This window comes from Nycticebus coucang, chromosome X (genome assembly GCF_027406575.1).
Source record: "Nycticebus coucang isolate mNycCou1 chromosome X, mNycCou1.pri, whole genome shotgun sequence".
In the NCBI taxonomy this organism is placed as follows: domain Eukaryota; kingdom Metazoa; phylum Chordata; class Mammalia; order Primates; family Lorisidae; genus Nycticebus; species Nycticebus coucang.
This window is the reverse complement of record NC_069804.1, coordinates 111811396-111832729: the sequence shown is the minus strand read 5'-3', so window position 1 is coordinate 111832729 and position 21334 is coordinate 111811396. Positions and strand designations below refer to the sequence as shown.

Here is a 21334-nt window from a genome sequence, read left to right as displayed (position 1 = left end):
TTTAAGAAAGGTATGGGGAAAAATAACATGCATTTTTAGTGGAAAGACAAAGTACCGTAATTTTTCTGGTAAGACAAATCAAAAGCCTTAAAAATGTGTACCTAGGGATGTAACTTAGAAATAGTTAATGGTATATTCAACAATGCATATATATAAAGATGCTAATATATTGTTTATGTTAAAAAATTAAAAATGTCAATAGCTGGGGATTATAAAATCAACTGCATAATAAACATAATAAAAGAAAACATAATAAAAACAAAAAACATTATTTTTCCAGTTTTTAAAAGGAAAATTTATTTAACAAGTTTCACTTAGTACAATACATCTAAATGGAAATCACAATACAAGGAAAGATTTAAATCAAAGCCTCAGAATTTTATACAAACGACACGACCAAACTCCTAAAGTATTGGTATTACATCTCAAAATTGTCCCAGATCTTTAAAAAAAACTTAAAAGTGTACACTCACGTGCCTTACAGGATATTAAAACAAAAAGCTAGAATTAACAAACATGCCAAATGTTTTCACTTTGAATCGTAGACACAGCTCCTATATTTTAGTTTTACAGAAAAGCATGTTTTTCAACATGCATCCAAAGTTTTCAATGTATTGTGGTTATAAGAGCAACATTTAACATAAGTGAAACTGCTTTAACCTAAATACGCTTACTGCTTAGGTACACTCCTACAACATAACTAACTTGAGGAAAGCTGAAAATTGTTTTAACAGTTATGGTCAATACTGAACTTTGTTATTATGTCCTATATGAATGTTTCAGTGTTCAAAATTACTGAGCTTGAAGTTTTAAAACAATCTTGACTTTCACTTTACAGTAAGCATGAATCACAAGCTTGTAATGCAAAACTGTTAAACTTAATTTTTGTTTTCTTAAAAAAGGAGAAAGACAAAGAAAAAGAGAGAAAGAAAGAAAGGAAGAAAGGAAAAGTTAGTTAGTTGACCAAGAGTGATCAGAATGAATTATATTTCCCATTTATACCAATCATACTGGATATACTAGACATCCCTCCCATTCTATTCAACTCCCATAAATGCACAGCTTTTATTTCTGTAGTAGCTGTTTAGTGCTCCTTATCAACCTAAGCAAGGTTTGACTGATAGTCACTGGAGTTTTCCTGCAGAACTTGGTCATACCCACTCATACTGCTCTGACCACCATAACCACCTCCATAACCACCACTCAGCTGCTGGCTGGCAGGACCCCCATAACTAGACTGGTTGGATAAGCCCATCCCTCCCATCATTTGACTACCATAAGCACCACCACTTGCCCCCGCTGTAGAATTCAAAAAGAGTTCTACATAGCTGTGATCATATGCCCCTCCACTTGTTCCTGCTGTAGAATTTAAGAAGAGCTCCACATATCTGTGTTGCATATTAGCTTTGTCTTTTGCCATAGCTGCCACGGCATCTTCATGAGTAGCAAATTCAACATCTGCCTCACCAGTAACTCTGCCATCGGGTCCAATTTCAATGTGTACTCTCATGGGGTTAAGAGGTGAGAAGAAATTGTAAATATCATTCTCAGTGGCTCGGTAAGGTAACCCCCTCATGTGTACACAGTGCCCTGTGGTGCTTTGGAAACTGGACCCACCATCTCCATATCTATGATCAGACATTCCTGAAAAACAGTAATTGAGGTCTCTTCCAAATCTATCAGACCCAAAGCCATATCCATCATTATAACCACCATAGTCATCGTAGCCTCCATACCCTCCACCATAGGCACCCCGCCTCATCCTTTCAAACCCAGCTCCCCTACCAATGCTATTATACCCTCTGCCAGCCCCTGGCCTATCATAGGGACCTGGCCGCTGCATAGCCATGAGCTTTCGAGGGGGATCATAGTGGGTTCGAACTTCAGCTCGGCTACTCTTAAAGATTTCAATGTACCTGTGCCCTATTCTTTCCTTGTGTTTCTTTAAGGCCTTCTCAGCTATCTCCTGCGAAGCAAATTGCACAAAAGCCTCCCCTGTGCTTCGCCCCTGAAAGTCCACTGGCAGTGTCATCCCATTTGGCACAATTTCCAACCCTGAAAAGAACTGAACAATCTCTTCCTTGCTACAGCCAAATGGGAGTCCTCTAAGCCGGACGAAGCCATCATTGGCAGTATCAGGACTATTCGGACCTGTATGCTTCAACACCCAATCCATTTCAACACTGTTGGACTTGAATACTTCAACATATCTGTGTCCCATGGTTTCTCTGTCCTTCTTCAAAGCCAATTTCACTTCATCTTCGGATTCAAGTTCAACAAATGCTTCACCACTTGGTCTTCCTTCTCTGGTGTAGATGAAACGAATACCTGATGTGCCATTTTGGATTTTGCAATCAGAGAAGAAGCGCATCACTTCATCAGCTGAGCAGGACCAGGGTAGGCCCCTGACCTTCACCACGAAACCCTCCCTGCCTTCTGTGCTCAGCATCATGGTGAATGTTGGGTTCCTGATGGCAAGATTGACTTAATAGGATTGTGGTGTGGCTGCAAAAATAAATTAGAGGACTATTGTTATGGAAAAACATTTACAAGAAAACCATTAATAAAAGACTCCGTTAGGCTGATAGCGCTTTTGTAAGGTATCTGTAAAAAAGGGCTGTACCAAATTTTAACTTATTCATTTATTAAACAATTATTTATTCCCTGTCTATTATGTGTTGAGTACCGTTAATGGTGGTATTTCTGGATAGTAAGATTATGGCAGCCTTTTATTTCAGGGAATTTTTCTTCTTTGGACATTTCTGTATATTCTAAGTTTTCTGCATTGACCATGTATTAACATTATAGTGTTATCATTTAAGCCTTTTAGATTAAAAAATTAACAGCAAGAAGGCGAGGTGTACTGACACACACGTATAATCCAGCACACTGGGAGACCAAAATGGGAGGATCATTTGAGCTCAAGAGCAAGAACAGATCCTGTCTCTACCAAAAATTTAAAAAATTAGCCGGATGTGGCGGCCTGCACCTGTAGTCCCAGCTACTGGAGGCTGAAACAGAAGGATCACTTGACCCCAACAGTTTAAGGTTATAGTGAGCTATTACCACGTCACTGCACTCTACTCAAGGAGAAACAGAGAGAGAGATTATCTCAAAAAAAAAAAATTAACAGTAAGAAAATCAGTGCAAGATGCCAACAAATAGAGGATGGTTATACCTAATTATATAAAAATGAAAAATTTCACTAGATTACAAGATGAAACAATTAAACAAAACACATTAATATTCTTATTATAGTGGCTTACATCTGTAATCCCAGCACTTGGGAGGCCGAGGCGGGTGGACTGCCTGAACTCACAGGTTCAAGACCAGCCTGAGACAAAGCGAGACCTGGTCTCTAAAAATAGCCGGTCACTGTGAAGGGCTCCCGTAGTCCCAGGTACTTGGGAGGCTGAGGCAAGAGAATTGCTTAAGCCCAGGAGTTTGAGGATGCTGTGGGTGACAAATTAAGACTCTGTCTCAAAAAAATATATATCCTTATCATATAAAGACCTCATGCAGGCCAGGTGCAGTGGCTCACACCTATAATCCTAGCACTCTGGGAGGCTAAGGCAGGTGGATTGCCTGAGCTCAGGAGTTCAAGACCAGCCTGAGCAGAAGTGAGACTCCATCTCTACTAAAACTAGAAAAACTAGCCGGGTGGTATGGCAGGTAGTCCATACCACCTGTAGTAGTCCCAGCTACTGGGGAAGTTGAGGCAAGAGGATCTCTTGAACCCAAGATTTTGAGGCTGCTGTGAGCTATGACGCCATGGCACTCTACCCAAGGCAATGGAGTGAGACTCTGTCTCAAAACAAGAAAAAAGAAAAAGCCAGGTGCAGTGGCTCATGCCTGTAATCCTAGCACTCTGGAAGGCAAGCTGGGGCAAGTGGATTGCTTGAGGTCAGTTTGAGACCAGCCTGAGCAAGAACAAGACCCTGTCTCTAAAAATAGCTGGCGCCTATAGTCCCAGCTACTTTGGACGCTGAGGCAAAGAGGATGACTTAAGCCCAGGAGTTTGAGGTTGCTGTGAGCTATGATGCCACAGCACACTAACGAGGGTGACAAAGTAAGACTCTGTCTCAAAAAAAAGACCTCATGCCAATCGATAAATAAAAACTGTTTTGGTCTAAAAGATAAATGAAAAAAAGACATTATTGGGAATTCATGCATTCATTTTACAAACTTTTTTTTTGTAGAAACAGTCTCACTTTACCACCCTTAGTAGAGTGCCATGACGTCACAGGACTCACAGCAACCTCCAGCTCTTGGGCTTTCGCGATTCTCCTACCTCAGCCTCCCAAGCAGCTGGGACTATAGGCGCCTGCCACAATGCCCGACTATTTTTTGGTTGCAGTTTTTTAGTTGCCAGGTCCAGTACTCGGCTCTGGAATACAAGAATGAATTGGCTCACAAAAGCCTTATGGTCCTACATGGGCACTGTGTATCTTTACTAAAAAGATACAAGTACAAATAAAAGAACTGCTATAAAAACTCTGTGCACGGTGGCAACAGAAAGGACAAGTTGGTCAATTCTATCTGTTGGAAGCAGAATGGCTAAATGAAACAGACTAACCCACATAGAGATACATAAAGACATTTTTTAAGTTATGATGGAATGTAAGTAGGAGGGAACAAAGTGAAAAAGAAGGCTGACAAGGTAGAGATCAGATCCTCAAGGCCTAGAATGAGGGGAGTGACTTCATCAGAACTCTTTTAAACAGATAACCCTGGCAAAAGTGTGGCACTCAAACAGAAGGGGGTCAAAAACTCCAGAGATTAGTCAGAACCTGTCTCTTAAAAATATGTTAAGAAAACAGCAGTAAATTGGGGTAAGGTATAATCTACACAAATCAAAAAAGGAATCTGCAGGACTTGATAACAGATTAAGCATGAGGGAATTCAGGTTTACAAGGATATAGATTAGTCTGAGAACTGTTCAAGCCTCATCTATCATTGGAAATGCAAGTTAAAACCAGAACTTAACACCATTTTTCACCAATCAAGGTGGTGGAAATTAAACAGTAATTTAGTGCTATTTAAGGTTCACAAATTGATCCATTATTTCTGGCAAGGTTATTTGGTAATATGCATCACACCTTTTAAGAGTAAATCCATTTCAGGTTATGTGTCCTTAAGGAGAAGATCTAAAATTCAAAAAAAAAATTATGGAGCTATTATATTCAATTTATATATTTTTTATAAAAATAAATTATTTATTATTATGTATTAATAAATTATAAAACAATTATAATTTATAATATATAAATTTATATTATATGTCACATATTATATAATTTATAAATTATGATTTATAATATATATATAAATATAACAGCTCCATAATCTTTTTTTGAATTTTAGATAATTAAATTCATTCTTAAATACTACTCTCTAAAATGTATTTAAGAAAAGTAGAAAAAAGTAGAATATCACATATTTATTTATTTATTTTTTTTTTGTAGAGACAGAGTCTCACTGTACCGCCCTCGGGTAGAGTGCTGTGGCGTCACATGGCTCACAGCAACCTCTAACTCTTGGGCTTATGCGATTCTCTTGCGTCAGCCTCCCGAGCAGCTGGGACTACAGGCGCCCGCCACAACGCCCGGCTAAATATTTTTTTGTTGCAGTTTGGCCGGGGCTGGGTTTGAACCCGCCCTCGGGTTTGAACCCTCGGCATATGGGGCCGGCGCCCTACTCACTGAGCCACAGGCGCCGCTCCCCACATATTTAATTTTTAAACTTACAAAACATATTTAATAATATGAGAAATTACTTATGGTATAATCTTAGGTGACCCAAGATCACAGCTACTTTATAATCTCAACTGCATAAAAAATAGAAATTCACATATCCCTTGACACTGCAAGAATTTCTTCCAAGTATCTTGTCAAAATGGCAGAAAATTAGAAACCTAAATAGCCATCAATAGAGGGATGGCTGAATGAATTATACTTTGTCCTTAAAAGGGAATGCTATGCAGCTGTTCAAGAGATCTATCATGACCTAGAAAGATCTCCAAAATGTATTAAATGAAAGAATATGCATAGTATGATTGGATTTACATTAAAACATAAGCATGCATGCAAATACATAAAACATCTAGAAACAAACTTGTTTATAAGAAAAGAAGAACTGAGGGTACATGTTAAATCTACTAAGTGTAGAATATAAATATCTTACAGTAACTAAGAAAATGCAGTGAAGGCTATGTTAACCAGTTTGATGAAAGTATTTCAAATTGTATATAAAACCAGCACATTGTACCCCATAATTGCATTAATGTACACAGCTACGATTTAATAATAAAAAAAAAATGTACAGAAAAGAAGAACTGGGGAGTGAAGGGAATTTTCACTTCTTCCCCATACACTTGCATACCAGTTTTAATTCTTTAAACTCATTGTATTGGAATTTTAAAAAGTTATCTTTCAAAAGTGGAAACATAGGGCGGCGCCTGTGGCTCAAAGGAGTAGGCCGCTGGCCCCATATACCAGAGGTGGCAGGTTCAAACCCAGCCCCGGCCAGAAACTGCAAAAAACAAAAAAAGTGGAAACACATATATAATTTTTTTTTGTAGAGACAGAGTCTCACTTTACCACCCTTGGTAGAGTGCCATGATGTCACAGGACTCACAGCCACCTCTAGCTCTTGGGCTTTAGCGATTCTCCTGCCTCAGCCTCCCGAGCAGCTGGGACTACAGGCGCCCGCCACAACGCCCGGCTATTTTTTGGTTGCAGTTCAGCCGGGGCTGGGTTTGATCCCGCCACCCTCGGTATATGGGGCCGGCGCCCTACTCACTGAGCCACAGGCGCCACCCGGAAACATATTTTTTAAGTTAGAAAAATTAGTATTCTGTTATTCTGAACAGTGGAAGGCTTATGGCTTTTTCTACTATATTTTGCCAATTTTTCGTTGGTCTAAATTTCCTACAGAAAGAATACTTTTTCTTCAATAAGAAAAAGTAACAAAACTAAAATATGCTTGCTTTTCTAAGATGTGGTATAGGAAATTTTATACAATTTTCTAATTTTGTATGTAGATGATTTATCTGACATGGTCTGGAACACTGGAACTCCTGAAAACAAAGTACAAATTGTAGTAACTGTCATAAAACTACAATAGGAGGATGCAATTTAGCAAACGTTTACTAATTACCTATTATATGCCCGGGTGCACTGCATCTGCAGTGATAACAGCCTTCCTATAAAGCATCCTAAGGGCTCAGATTTATAAACTGCTTTTTTTGCATGCCTTAACCCGGGGATGACCCATTCCATTTAATATCCCTGCACCACTCTATGCCTTAACAACCCCTCCGTAGTGGCAGAAAGGTTCTGCTTCATTACTGCGTCTCCTGGGAAGGCCTCTGTTGCCTGAAGTAGGAACCAGAACTCTAGTTGTGAGTTAAGAATTTGTGTATTTGTACGTGTTTATACACATACTTTTTTACCATGGTAACGACATAAAGTTGAGTCTCCAAGTGGTGAATTACGTGTATTTTAAAAACTTATATTATACTGTTATTTTTTAAATATTCCAAATTGAACATGTAGGTTGTTGTTATAAGCAGAAAAATAAACGCTATCCAAATAATCAATTCAGTAAAATCGTTTATTGGGCGTCTCTGTCAGGCACGCAGCATTTGCCTCGATGTGACTCTACAGACACAATTCACTTGGGGCCTCCCCCTACAGACAAACAATCAGGCAGCGGAGACTGAGTGCCTGAATGGATGGGCCAGCACTCGGACCGCTGGTCTCAATATCTGTTTTTCCTAACTCAGGGCCGTGATTTTCAAACGTTTTTCACCTTACGGTTACTCTTAGGGGTCTCCCGAGATCGACCCTAACAGACAGATATACAAACACACAGACAGTCACGAACGTCCACCATTTCCCCACCAGGCGCAGTAAAGGCGGCTTCCCGGCACTGAGATGGGGGGAGGAAGGAGGGAGAGCGGGGGGAGGGGAAAGCAGAGAACGAAAAAGGCGGAGGCGGCCCCCGAACCCCGCTTTGGTCTTCATCACCACCATCCCCGGGTCCCCAGTTCCCACCCACACACCAACCTCTATCGATACCGGGTAATTTTCCTCCTCCTTCCCTCAAACGGCTGTAGAGAGACGATAGACGACGACCAGAACTACTTCTGCTCACGTAAGCGATTGATCACGTGAGCGCCTACGTCAGGTGAGATCTAAATCACGTGAGTAACGCTCGGCTTAAACTCTGGCTCACGGAGGTGCCGCACTTCCTTCTGGTATGGAAATAAGGCGGGCTAATATCAAAAAAGAAAGAGTATGATTGGTTGGTGATACGTCTTACGTAACTGATCATTGGTCCGCCTCTGGGGATAACCGTCCCAGTTGCCTGAGAAACAGTAACGTCATTACTTAATAACTCATCAGTGATTGGTCCGCCCCTAAGGTTAAACTTAAAAGCCCAGGTTACCTGCGGAAATCTCTGCTGCAAGACCCAGAGATGGTGCAGCTGAGCAGCAGAGGTCAGTCGCTGGGCTATGCACTTGCGCTTCCCTTCCTGGCCCTGGTTCCCTGGGGTATCCCCAGGGCTAGGGCACTGGACAATGGCTTGGCAATGACACCTACCATGGGCTGGCTGCACTGGGAGCGCTTCATGTGCAATCTTGACTGCCAGGAAGATCCGTATTCCTGCATCAGGTATCCCTTCCCTTTGCTTTTCTATGTGATTGTTTGGGTGTGTTTGGGGAATTTGGGGGGGATTTTTGTGAGAACATTTAAGCCCAGGGAGAGCTCGCCTATTGCTGCTGCTTTTTTATCCCCAGCAAACTGTCTCGGCTTGGAACTGGCCATAAACTTTCTCCGTATGACCCTTCCTAGGGTGGGAGTCCAGTGGTTCCTGCTCTCTTTCTCTACTCAGTTCCATTCAGACAGTTGTCGGTAACTTCTGCTCTGGTTTTGCCGGGTGCTACTCGCGAGCACAGCTGAGGTAGGTAGGAGGGGACAAAGACTCGTGCTGTCCCCCCCGCATTTGAGGATCGTGCGTTCCTTGGCTGTAACTTGAAGGAGTTAGACTATAGCGTCTCTGAGCTCTCCCTCGCCGCCTCACCTTGAGTGTGGCGGCAGGTTGGAAGGTTGATATGGAAGAAGTTTACACAGTCACACTTGTGGGTGAGTGGCTGGATTAGACAGGCATTGAATATGTGATCCTCACAATCCTTATTTAAAATTTGAGATAACATTTTTTACCTTAAGGAGCGAACTCAGAAAGGCTATAAAATAGCTCTTATCTAAGACAGGTGACCTTTCTATGAGCTAACCCATTTAAAGTACGTAGCACAGTGCCTGACCACTCACTCAGCTGGACGTGTAGAACAATTGTCCTTAACCTGGAATCCATGGAAAAATGAATGTAAATCTGCAAATGTGAATTTGTGTATTTTTCTAGAGAGAGAATACTTATCTTTCTAAAGATTATCAGAGGGGGTGATTTTTAAAAGGTTAATCACTAACCGAGGGGCCGGGCGCCTGCCTGGAATCTTAGCCCTGTGGTTCGAGACCTGCCTGAGCAAGAGCAAGACCTCGTCTCAAAAAATAGCCAGGCGTTGTGGCAGGCGCCTACAGTCCCAGCTACTCCGGAGGCTGAGGCAAGAGAATCGCAAGAGCCCAAGAATTTGAGGTTGCTGTGAGCTATGATGCCAGAGCACTCTACCGAGGGCAACAAAGCGAAACTCTGAAAAAAAAATAGATTCCCCCCATCCTACCACCCAGAAACAATCACAGTTAAAATGTTAATATATAATTTTTTTTTTAGACAGAGTCTCACTTTGTCACCCTCGGAAGAGTGTTGTGGCGTCACAGCTCACAGCAACCTCCAGCTCTTGGGCTCAGGTGAGTCTCTTGCCTCAGCCTCCGGAGTAGCTGGGACTACGGACGCCCAGCTATTTTTTTTTTTGCAGTTTGGCTGGGGCCGGGTTTGAACCCACCACCCTGGGTATATGGGGCTGGCGCCCTACTCACTGAGCCACAGGCACCGCCCAAAATGTTAATATATAATTTTGCAATTGTTTTCCGTGTAAATAAAAACAAAGATTTCTTTTCCCATTATTTTCCATAAAAAACGGAATCATGGGGCAGCGACTGTGACTCAGTGGGTAGGGCGCTGGCCCCATGTACTAAGGGTGTCAGGTTCAAACCCAGTCCTGTCCAAACTGCAACAACAAAAAAATAGCCGGGCGTTGTGGTGGGCGCCTGTAGTCCCAGCTACTACTGAGGCCGAAGCAAGAGAATCGCCTAAGCCCAGGAGTTGGAGGTTGCTGTGAGCTGTGATGTCACAGCACTCTACCCAGGGTGACAGCTTGAGGCTCTGTCTCAAAGAAAACTTTGCCAATCTGGTGGCTGTTATTTGCATTTGTTTGGTAACTAATAAGGTTGACCAGCTTTCCTCTTTTTTTCTTCTGGTCTGTTATACATTGCAAGTACAGTGGTTTTTGATATGTGCTGGGTTTGCTATTTATGCAATCAAACACATTATTTCCTTTATAATTTCTGGCTTTGGGGTCATACTGAGAAAGTTTTTTTCTACTTGAAGATAATATAGGCACCTATAATTTCTACTAGCATTTTTTTTTTTTTTTGAGATAGAGTCTCGCTCTATTGCCCAGGCTAAAGTACAGTGGTATCGTCTTGGCTCACTGCAACCTCAAACTCCTGGCCTCAAACAATCCTTCTGCGTTGGCCTCCCAAAGTGCTGGGATTACAGGCGTGAGCTACCGCACCTGGCTCTACAGCATTATTATTTTCTTTTTGAGACAGAGTCTCATTATGTCGCCCTTGGTAGAGTGCCATAGCATCACAACTAACAGTAACCTCAAACTCCTGGGCTTAAGTGATTCTCTTGCCTCAGCCTCCAAGTAGCTGGGACTACAGGTGACCCCCACAACGCCCGGCTATTTTTTGTTGCAGTTGATGTTGTTTAGCTGGCCTGGGCTGGGTTTGAACCCTCCACCCTCCGTGTATGTGGCTGGCACCGTAACTACTATGCTACAGGTGCCAAGCCTGTACTAGTATAATAGATTTTTTTTTTTAGACAGAGTCTTACTATGTCACCCTCGGTAGAGTGCCCTGGCATCATAGCTCAGTTTGAGCAGCAACCTCAAACTCTTTGGCTCAAGCAATTATTTTGCCTCAGCCTCCTGAGAAGCTGGGATTACAGGCACCCACCACAATGCCCAGCTATTTTTTTTTTTTTTAAGAGATGAGGTCTTGGCCGGGTGTGGTGGCTCACACCTGTAATCCTGGCATTCTGGGAGGCCCAGGCAAATGGATTGCCTGAGCTCAGGAGTTCAAGACCAGCCTGAACAAGAGCGAGATCCTGTCTCTAAAAATAGCTGCACATTGTGGTGGGCGCCTCTAATTCTAGCTGCTCAGGAAGCTGAGGCAAGAGAATCACTTAAGCCCAAAAGTTTGAGGTGAGCTATGATGTGAAGGCACTACCCAGAGTGAAAAAGTGAGACTCTGCCTCAAAGAAAGAAACAAAAAGAAACATAGAGATGAGGTCTTGCTCTTGCTCAGGCTGGTCTTGAAATTCTGAGCTCAAGGGATCCACCCCTCTCGGCCTCCTAGAGTGCTGGGATTAGAAGGGTGAGCCACCGTGCCCGGTACACTAGCATCCTTTATCTTTTGTAGAATGTATGTTGTTTAATCTTTTAGATGAGCTTTTTGAATTATTTTGTCACGGTCCTTAAAAAGTCCTTTAGGGATACTTTGAGGGTTTTATTAAATGTATAAAGGACTTTAGGGAGAATTAGCTTATTTTTAATCTTGAGTATTCTTTTTTTTTTTTTGTGGAGACAGAGTCTCACTTTATGGCCCTTGGTAGAGTGCCGTGGCATCACACAGCTCACAGCAACCTCCAGCTCCTGGGCTTAAGCGATTCTCTTGCCTCAGCCTCCCGAGTAGCTGGGACTACAGGTGCCCGCCACAACACCCGGCTATTTTTTTGTTGCAGTTTGGCCGGGGCTGGGTTTGAACCCACCACCCTCGGTATATGGGGCCGGCGCCCTACTCACTGAGCCACAGGCACCGCCCTAATCTTGAGTATTCTTATCCAAGAGCAGAATGTTTCTCCTCTTATTGAAATCATTTAGGATCGGGTGGCACCTGTGGCTCAAGGAGTAGGGCGCCGGTCCCATATGCCGGAGGTGGTGGGTTCAAACCCAGCCCCGGCCAAAAACCACAAAAAAAAAAAAAAAAAAAAAAAGAAAAAGAAATCATTTAGGATCATCATAGTTTTAACATATAGGCCCTGTACATATCTTAAATTTTTCCCTAAGTATTCTAGGTTTTTCAGTTGCTCCTGTGAATGTGATATTTTCCTCCAAATAGGTCATTGTTGTATCTAAGGAAGCTGTTGATTATGTTAACTTTGTAGGTTCACTCTACTTACCTTTGTTCTTAGTTCTAATCTTTTCAATTTCATCATGTATTTTTCATTCCTATTTTAACTTTTGGGGGATTTTAGGGCAGAAGTACATGTATTAGGGAATAGGAGATAGGAAAATTTGGAAGAACAATTCCTTTTACCTTATGTTGGTTGTAATTACTACCACACTATTACTGGGTTAAAAAAAAATTGTGAAATCTCAAGGTACCTAACAGAAGATACCTAAGTGTTCGTTTAATAATTGTAATGATTATTGGAATTTCTCTTTCAGTGAGCAGCTATTCATGCAGATGGCAGACCTCATGGTCTCAGATGGCTGGAAGGACGCAGGTTATGAGTACCTCTGCATTGATGACTGTTGGATGGCTCCCCAAAGAGATTCAGAAGGAAAACTTCAGGCAGACCCTGAGCGATTTCCTGGTGGGATCCGCCACCTAGCTAATTATGTGAGTTTGTAGATAATTTTCTTTTTCTTTTTTTTTTTAAATTCAATCATAGCTGTGTACATTAATGCAATCCTTGGGCACCATATACTGCTTTGATAATTTTCTTTTTCATTTAAGAGACTGCAAGCACATGTGAACGTTGAGTTATTCAGGCTTATCAAGTAGAATTTTCATTCTATCAGCAGACGCTTGTTTTGCAATAGCTCCTGAGGCCCATCTTGGAGAACTTCTCTTTTTGCTAAAGCCCCAGAATTCTCTAGGAGGAAAAAGGAACTTGTTCCTCGACATATGTGTGCATGTGTTTCCATGTAAGCTTTGGGCAGCTATTGCAATTGTACTATAAACTAGAATTTTAGAAGATAGAAGGAAAATATTCTGGAGGTTACTGAAGAGAAATAGAGCCCAGCACTAGTTAAAAGCAATGAAGGCAGACTTTATTCATTAGGATTGTAATAGGGTGAAGATCCAAGCTCAAATCCGAATACAGCAAAGACAAGGGGGATTTATAGCCAATGAATAGATTGAGGAGAGTCAGTGGATGGTAAATTATTAAAATGAGACATCAAGGTAGGGAGATTCTTAGTAAAGGCAAGCCACGTACTTAGAAATCAGGGGGTGGTATATGAGGGAACTCGATCATATATCAGTGGTGGCAGGACTGACTTAGGATTCTTACTAAGAGAGCTTGCTAGGACAAACACGGAAAGCCAATGTCAAAGCCTAGTCAAGAAGGCTCACAGGAGTCTAAAAATTAGTCAAGGAGCGTCTTTGTCAAGATAAATCTATCATTGCCCTAGAAAGGTAACTTTTAGGATCCCATCAGGAAGGTTAGCGTGGCTGGTAGCTTTCTCCTCAGTTCTTGTTGTAGCTCACCTGTGTAGTTTGAACTAGCTCAGCAGAATTGGAGGATCTGTCCTTTGTTTCCCACAAACTCATCTAGATATTTTGGGGTTTTGTGGGAGAAAAAAGCCCTTAGTACCTGGTGAAGTGCACGTCTCCGCCTCTGACTAGGACTTGTTTCTGCTACCTCATGATTGCCCTTCTATTGTGATGACTTTTTTTCCTCTCATTTCAGGTGCATAGCAAAGGACTGAAGCTAGGGATTTATGCAGATGTTGGAAATAAAACCTGTGCTGGTTTCCCTGGAAGTTTTGGACACTATGACATTGATGCCCAGACTTTTGCTGACTGGGGAGTAGATCTGCTAAAATTTGATGGTTGTCACTGTGACAGTTTAAAAATTTTGGGAGAAGGTATGTTTCATTCAAGAGATTTAACCACAAGCAAAGGGAAGAACTTTGAGGGCAAGATAGCTGAGCATCCAACAAACTAATCTTCAGATTTTAAATATCCAGTCACAATAGTGGAAATAATTCTCAGTGTAATAGAACTCCCACTCTTCTTTCAGTTCATTCATTCATGTAAATTTCATGCAAATTTCATGCATGCCTAACTATGGCTAACATTGTGCACTTTTAATTCAGAAGGACTCTTAAGAATTAATTAAAATTAGTAATTGTAACTCTCTATAACATCATTTTGGTAACAGGCAAAAGATTTGTTCATTCTTAGGAGAAACAAGGGAATTATAACATCATTTTGGAAAGAGGTCCAGAGAGTCTAAGAGTTTTTGTCTCCCTCTTCCCTTCTCCACAATCTCCTTCCCCATCCCAGAGAAAGAAGCATCTTCACTCCTGCCTATCCTTTTTTTTTTTTATTAAATCATAGCTGTGTATATTAATGCAATCATGGGGTACAATGTGCTGGTTTTATATACCATTTGGTATCCTTAATATGCACACCATCTTTACACTACCTCCCCAAAACAATCCCAGAAGTCTGCAGGAAGTACTTTATGCAATTTAAGCGCAGAACAACCACCTGTCCCTGCTACTAGTTTAAAATATAAATATAGAGGGCAGGGCACAGTGACTCAGGCCTGTAATCTTCTAGCATTTTGAAAGGCCAAGGTGGGTGGATTGCCTGAGCTCACAAGTTCAAGAACAGACTGAGCTAGAGTGAGACCTCATCTCTAAAAATAGCCAGGCATTGTGGCGGGTACCATAGTCCAGCTATTTGGGAGGCTAGGATAAAAGAATCGCTTGAGCCCAAGAGTTGGAGGTTGCTGTGAGCTGTGATGCCACAGCACTCTACCAAGGGCAACAAAGTGAGACTCTGTCTCAAAAAATGTGTATGTATATATAAATGTGTATATCCACATAAATATGGACCTTACAGGCAGCTTCTTTTAGAAATATACAGCTGGCTCGGTGCCTTTAGCTTAAGCAGCTAGAGTGCTGAGCCACATACACCAGAGCTGGCGGGTTCGAATCCAGCCCAGGCCTCTCAAACAACAATGACAACTACAACCAAAAAATAGCTGGGCATTGTGGTGAGCGCCTGTAGTCCCAGCTACTTGGGAGGCTGAGGCAAGAGAATTACTTAAGCCTAAGAGTTTGAGGTTGCTGTGATCTGTGACACCACGGCACTCTACCCAGGGTAGAGACTCTGTTTAAAATAAATGAATAAAAAAAAAAAATATATATATATATATATATATATATACAGTCTTAGCTGGAAATTCCCTTCTTTTACCTTATTTTATCCATTGTTTTCTCATACAGGTTATAAGTACATGTCTTTGGCCCTGAACAAGACTGGCAGAAGCATTGTGTACTCCTGTGAGTGGCCTCTTTATATGAGGCCCTTTAAAAAGGTGAGATAGTCAGAGCCCAGAACCCAAACCTTGCTGACACAATTTAAGAACTTGAAAACAAAGGAGACGAAGATCTCCTAAGTCCAACTTTACTTAGTAGTTTGTCCTACTTCCTCCCCCAGGATCCAACCATTTCTCACCATCCCCACTGCTGTAATTATAGTCTAAACACCATCACCTGGGAAATCATCTTTGATTCTCCCCTTTTTAGCACTATTTACATCTTATCCATCAACACTCAGGTTTTTTGTTTTTGTTTTTGTTTTTTGTAGAGACAGAGTCTCACTTTATCACCCTTGGTAGAGTGCCATGGCATCACACTGCTCACAGCAACCTCCAACTCCTGGGCTTAGGTGATTCTCCTGCCTCAGCCTCCCAGGCAGCTGGGACTACAGGCGCCCACCACAACACCCAGCTATTTTTTTTTTTTTTTGAGACAGAGCCTCAAGCTGTCGCCCTGGGTAGAGTGTCATGGCATGACAGCTCATAGCAACCTCCAACTCCTGGGCTTAAGCGATTCTCCTGCCTCCGCCTCCCTAGTAGCTGGGACTACAGGCACCCGCCACAATGCCTGGCTATTTTTTTTTTTTTTTGTAGAGACAGTTTCACTTTATCGCCCTCGGTAGAGTGCCGTGGCGTCACAGCTCACAGCAACCTCCAACTCCTGGGCTTAGGCGATTCTCCTGCCTCAGCCTCCCGAGTAGCTGGGACTACAGGCGCCTGCCACAGTGCCCGGCTATTTTTTTGTTGCAGTTTGGCCGGGGTCGGGTTTGAACCCGCCACCCTCGGTATATGGGGCCGGTGCCCTGCTCACTGAGCCACAGACGCCGCCCAGCCTGGCTATTTTTTGATTGTAGTTGTCATTGTTTGGTAGGCCCAGGCTAGATTCAAACCCGCCAACTCAAGTGTATGTGGCTGGCGCCTTAGCCTCTTGAGCCACAGGCGCCGAGCCACACCCAGCTATGTTTTTGTTGTAGTTCAGCTGGGGCCGGGTTTGAACCTGTCACCCTCAGTATATGGGGCCAGTGCCCTACCCAGTGAGCCACAGGAGCTGCTCTCAGTTCTTTATTCTTTTGAGGCAGAATCTCACTGTGTCGCCCTCAATAAAGTGCCATGGTGTCACACCTTACAGCAACCTCAAACTCTTGGGCTTAAGCATTTCTGTTGCCTCAGCCTCCCAAGTAGCTGGGACTACAGGCGCCCACCACAATACCCGGCTATTTTTTGTTGCAGTTTGGCCGGGGCCGGGTTTGAACCTGCTACCCTCGGTATATGGGGTCGGTGGTCTACTCACTGAGCCATAGGCGCCGCCCCTCTCTGCCATTTTCCAAGCAGCATCAGAGTTATCTTGTTAAAGTATAAATGGCATCACATCACTTGCACGGCCCTCCAAACTCCAAAGAGTGATGGCTCTTTCCTTCGCTACACTGGTTTTCTTTCTATCACTCAACAACACAAGCCAATTGCTGCCCCAGAGACTTTCCAAAGTCTCAGACCAAATGCTGTATACTTGAAAGGTCTTCTGTTATAATTGTTCATTCTTTATCACATCAATCTGTTTATTTTTTTTTTTTTGAGACAGAGCCTCAAGTTGTCACCCTCAGTAGAGTGCTATGGCATCATTGAAAGTTGGACTGTAAGATTTTTTTTTCAAACTTTATTCAAATTAATATGAGGGTACAATATTTAGGTTACATTGTTCTCACTTCCAGGGCAAAGTTCCATTTGTAGAAGAGCTCCTCACCCAGGGGGCATGTTATACACCCTCACAATGTTCGATCCCACCTCATGCCCTCCCTCCCTCTGCCATACGTCCTACCCCCATCCCCTCCCACTTCCTTCTATCCCCAAACTGGACTATATTAGTGTTTTATTGTTCTTAGAAACATGTAAGTGTTTATATATTGATTTCATATTAGTATGGAGTACATTGGATATTCATCTTTCCATTCTTGCGATACTTTACTAAGAATGTATTTCAACGCCATACAGGTAAAAGATGTAAAGTCTCCATCTTTTTCAATGGCTGCATAATATTCCATGTTATACATATACCACACTTTGTTGATCCATTCATGGGTTGATGGGCACTTAGGTTACTTCCACGACCTGTCAATTATGAATTGAGCCACATTAACCTGTTTAATTTCCTTCTAAGAGGTTAGCACTGCATAGAAGTATTGTTCATTATCTGTCTCTCCACAAGAGCATAAGCTCCATAAGGGCAGGGATCTTGTCTGACTGTATGAGAAGTGCTGAATAGTTATTTATGGAATGAATCCTACTATTACCTCATAACCTCTGCAGGTTCTAGAGAATAGTCTTGCCTTTTCTTCAACATCTTAAGAAACTTTGTGTATCCCACTGAGGATATTTGCCTACTTCTGAAGCAAACTTCTAACAAAATTCCATTTGAAGGGCTCATACCTCCTAATGGAGACCTTCAGTATGTAAACAAGAGAAGACTATGACTTGGCAACCATTGCTCAGTGGTTAGAGCACCTCCCTCATACACTGAGTCAGGTGGGTTCGAACCCGGCCCAGGCCTGCTAAACAACAATGACAATTGCAAAAAAAAAAGAAAAAAAAAAAAGCCAGGTGTTGTGGCAGGCATCTGTAGTCCCATCTGCTTGGGAGGCTAAGGCAAGAAAATTGCTTAAGCCCAAGAGCTTGAGGTTGCTGTGAGCTGCAATGCCATGGCACTCTACCAAGGGTGTCATAGTGAGACTCTGTCTCAAAAAAATAATAAAGAGAAGGCTACAAGTGCCTCCTTTAAACTTGACTGTTTTCATCTCACAAGGATGTTAGTAGAAAGTAAACAGAGATATAATCTGTTTTCACAGCCCAATTACAAAGAAATCCGACAGTACTGCAATCACTGGAGAAGTTTTTCTGACATTTCTGATTCCTGGCAAAGTGTGAAGAGTATTTTGGACTGGACATCTTCCAACCAGGAGAAAATTGTTGGTGTTGCTGGACCAGGGGGTTGGAATGACCCAGATATGGTAAAAAACTTGAAGCCTCCTTGTTTAAAATCCCACAGTAGGCCTGTTTCCTATTTGACATTCAAGGTAAATAGAAGTAAAGTTCCTGGAAAGAGACTTTATGTGATAGCTTTTAGAGCAGAATGCTATGAGCTTCTGAGTTACCCAGGTAACTTAGGAAATGTTTCATTTTCTCTCATTTGAATTCTTATTCTTTGTCCCAGTTAGTAATTGGCAACTTTGGCCTCAGCTGGGATCAGCAAGTAACTCATATGGCCCTCTGGGCTATCATGGCAGCTCCTTTACTCATGTCTAATGACCTCCGAAGCATCAGCCCGCAAGCCAAAGCTCTACTTCAGGATAAAGATGTAATTGCCATCAACCAGGACCCCTTGGGCAAGCAAGGGTACCAGCTTAGAAAGGTATGGTAAATAATGTTCTATGGGAGAAAACAAGAATTGGCCAAAAACATGTTCTCTTGCTTTCTCTAGTCTACAATTTAACCAAGTATTTATTCTGGGCATGCATTTTAAGATGGTTTTATACCCAATACCAAGTTTGTCTTGGGCCTAAATGTTACATATGAAGACATGAACTGAGTTTTTGTGAATGTTTTATACCTTGATCTTGCTATTCCAATCACTAATGAGGTTTTTTGCTAGAACTATTAATTTTATTTCTAAAATATTCTACCAAATTTTAACTTTTCCTACAAGTGCTGGATAGTTTTGACAGGAAGACTGAATGCCAAACTAACAAGGCAGCTTATTGCTAGTTACCAAGCAATCACACCTGTTTTCTTGGCTTTTCAGGTTGACAACTTTGAAGTGTGGGAACGACCTCTCTCAGACTTAGCCTGGGCTGTGGCTATAATAAACAAGCAGGAGACTGGGGGACCTCGCTCTTACACCATCTCAATTGATTCCCTGGGTCGAGGAGTGGCCTGTAATCCTGCCTGCCACATCACACAGCTCCTCCCTGTGAAAAAGGAGCTTGGGTTCCATGAATGGATTTCAAGGTTAAAAATATGGATAAATCCTACAGGCACTGTTTTGCTTCGGATAGGGAAGAGAACCACAGCATCCAAAAGCTTGTTTTAAAAATGTGTCACTCCCTTCACCTTTTCCTCATTTCCCACTTAAAAGCTCTATATTTCCTTGAATAAAATTTTCCAAAGTTGAACTTTAAAAATGCTTCTAAGGAGGATGGTTTGGGGAGAGGTTTTTGGAACTAACGACTAAGAAATAATAGCTACAATTTATTGGATACTGTGTATATGCCAGGCACAGTTCTAGATGTTTAAGGTATATTGATTAATTTTAATACTTGCAAAAATTCTGGGGCAGATGTTTATCCACTGTAAAATGGAGACCCAGGACTTAAGATCCAAGTTCTTTTGAAGTCTCAAGCTATCGCACTGAGTAGAGTCTTGTGGCATCATAGCTCACAGCAACCTCTAACTCTTGGGCTCACGAGATCCTCTCGCCTCAGTTTATACTTTTTTTTTTTTTAAATAGAGACTGGGGTCTCAATTTTTGCTCAGGCTGGTCTTGAACTTGTGAGTTCAAGCAATCCACCTGCCTGGGCCTCCCTGAGTGCTCATATTATAGGCATGAGCCACAGCACCCAGCCAAGATCCAAGTTCTTGACTACACTGCTGCCTATAGAAGTAGTCAGATGGTGCTGCTTACCATCTTAATGCAATAGAAATGAAAAATAGTGAGGCAGAAATAATCTTAACAAATTCAAATCCCCAGGTTGTAATCTAGATCTGCTGAGGGAGACAACGTGAGACTGTCTCAAAAAATGAAAATTATGTAATTCCCAGACATTCTAATTATCCAACTTTTCCTATAGTTGGCTTGCCTTGAGAACCTGTAGTCAAGGCTGCTCCCTTACATGAGGCATATCTCTCACAACTTACCCATCCTGAATACATAGTACCAAAAGGCCCATTCAAAAGACAAAAAGTGCATGTTAGAATAATTCTCTTATCAGGTGATTATCAATTACTCTCATTGTAACTGGAAGCCAGTATTTTCCATTGATAAAGACTGAAGTTATTAAACCCAGATATACTCATCCAGATAAATTAATTTGGAAAACTATTCCACATTGCTGAGATGCAATTTCAATGATCAAAATGTGTTAACAAGGTTTCTCCGTAGTTTTGCTCCAGATCTACAAAGAACTAAACACTCAAAAAAGGAATAGATTATCTGTTAAGGTTCTACTGGGGAATTTAGTATACTAGAAATTATATTCCTTGCAGTTATTTTATTGAGACAGAGCCTCAAATTATCATCTTGGGTAGAGTACCGTGCCATCACAGCTCACAGCAACCTCCAAATCCTGGGCTCAAGCGACTCTGCCTCCACCTCCCAAGTAGCTGGGACTACAGGCGCCTGCCACAACACCCGGCTATTCTTTTTTTGTAGAGTCTCGCTTTATGGCCCTCGGTAGAGTGCCGTGGCCTCACACAGCTCACAGCAACCTCCAACTCCTGGGCTTACGCAATTCTCTTGCCTCAGCCTCCCGAGTAGCTGAGACTACAGGCACCCGCCACAAAGCCCGGCTACACCCAGCTATTTTTTGGTTGCAGCCATCATTGTTTGGCTGGCCAGGGCTATGTGGCTGGTGCCTTAGCAGCTTGAGCCACAGGCGACGAGCCAAAATTCTGGTTCCATCCATTTTTTTTTTTTCTTTTGCATTTTTTGGCCAGGGACAGGTTTGAACCCACCATCTCAGGTATATGGGGCCGGTGC

The 21334-nt window shown here is 42.2% G+C and overlaps 2 protein-coding genes across 3 annotated transcripts; one reads left to right on the top strand and one right to left on the bottom strand.

Moving 5' to 3' along the window:
• Window positions 1–271: 271 nt before the first annotated feature.
• HNRNPH2 (heterogeneous nuclear ribonucleoprotein H2) lies at window positions 272–8256 on the bottom strand. 2 transcript variants are annotated; one of them, XM_053578853.1, is made up of 2 exons: window positions 8070–8256; window positions 272–2505 (listed from the first exon to the last, which is right to left on the bottom strand). In XM_053578853.1, the coding sequence occupies exon 2, from the start codon at window positions 2450–2452 to the stop codon at window positions 1103–1105; it is 1350 nt and encodes a 449-aa protein (XP_053434828.1). In that variant the 5' UTR covers window positions 2453–2505; window positions 8070–8256; the 3' UTR covers window positions 272–1102. The 2 variants fall into 2 exon arrangements, with proteins under 2 accessions (XP_053434828.1, XP_053434829.1); XM_053578854.1 differs by having other exon boundaries at window positions 8082–8208.
• Window positions 8255–19671, top strand: GLA (galactosidase alpha). The gene is made up of 7 exons (XM_053578855.1): window positions 8255–8678; window positions 12695–12869; window positions 13945–14122; window positions 15494–15585; window positions 18429–18590; window positions 18794–18991; window positions 19382–19671. The coding sequence occupies exons 1-7, from the start codon at window positions 8482–8484 to the stop codon at window positions 19667–19669; spliced, it is 1290 nt and encodes a 429-aa protein (XP_053434830.1). The 5' UTR covers window positions 8255–8481; the 3' UTR covers window positions 19670–19671.
• The last annotated feature ends 1663 nt before the right edge of the window (window positions 19672–21334 follow it).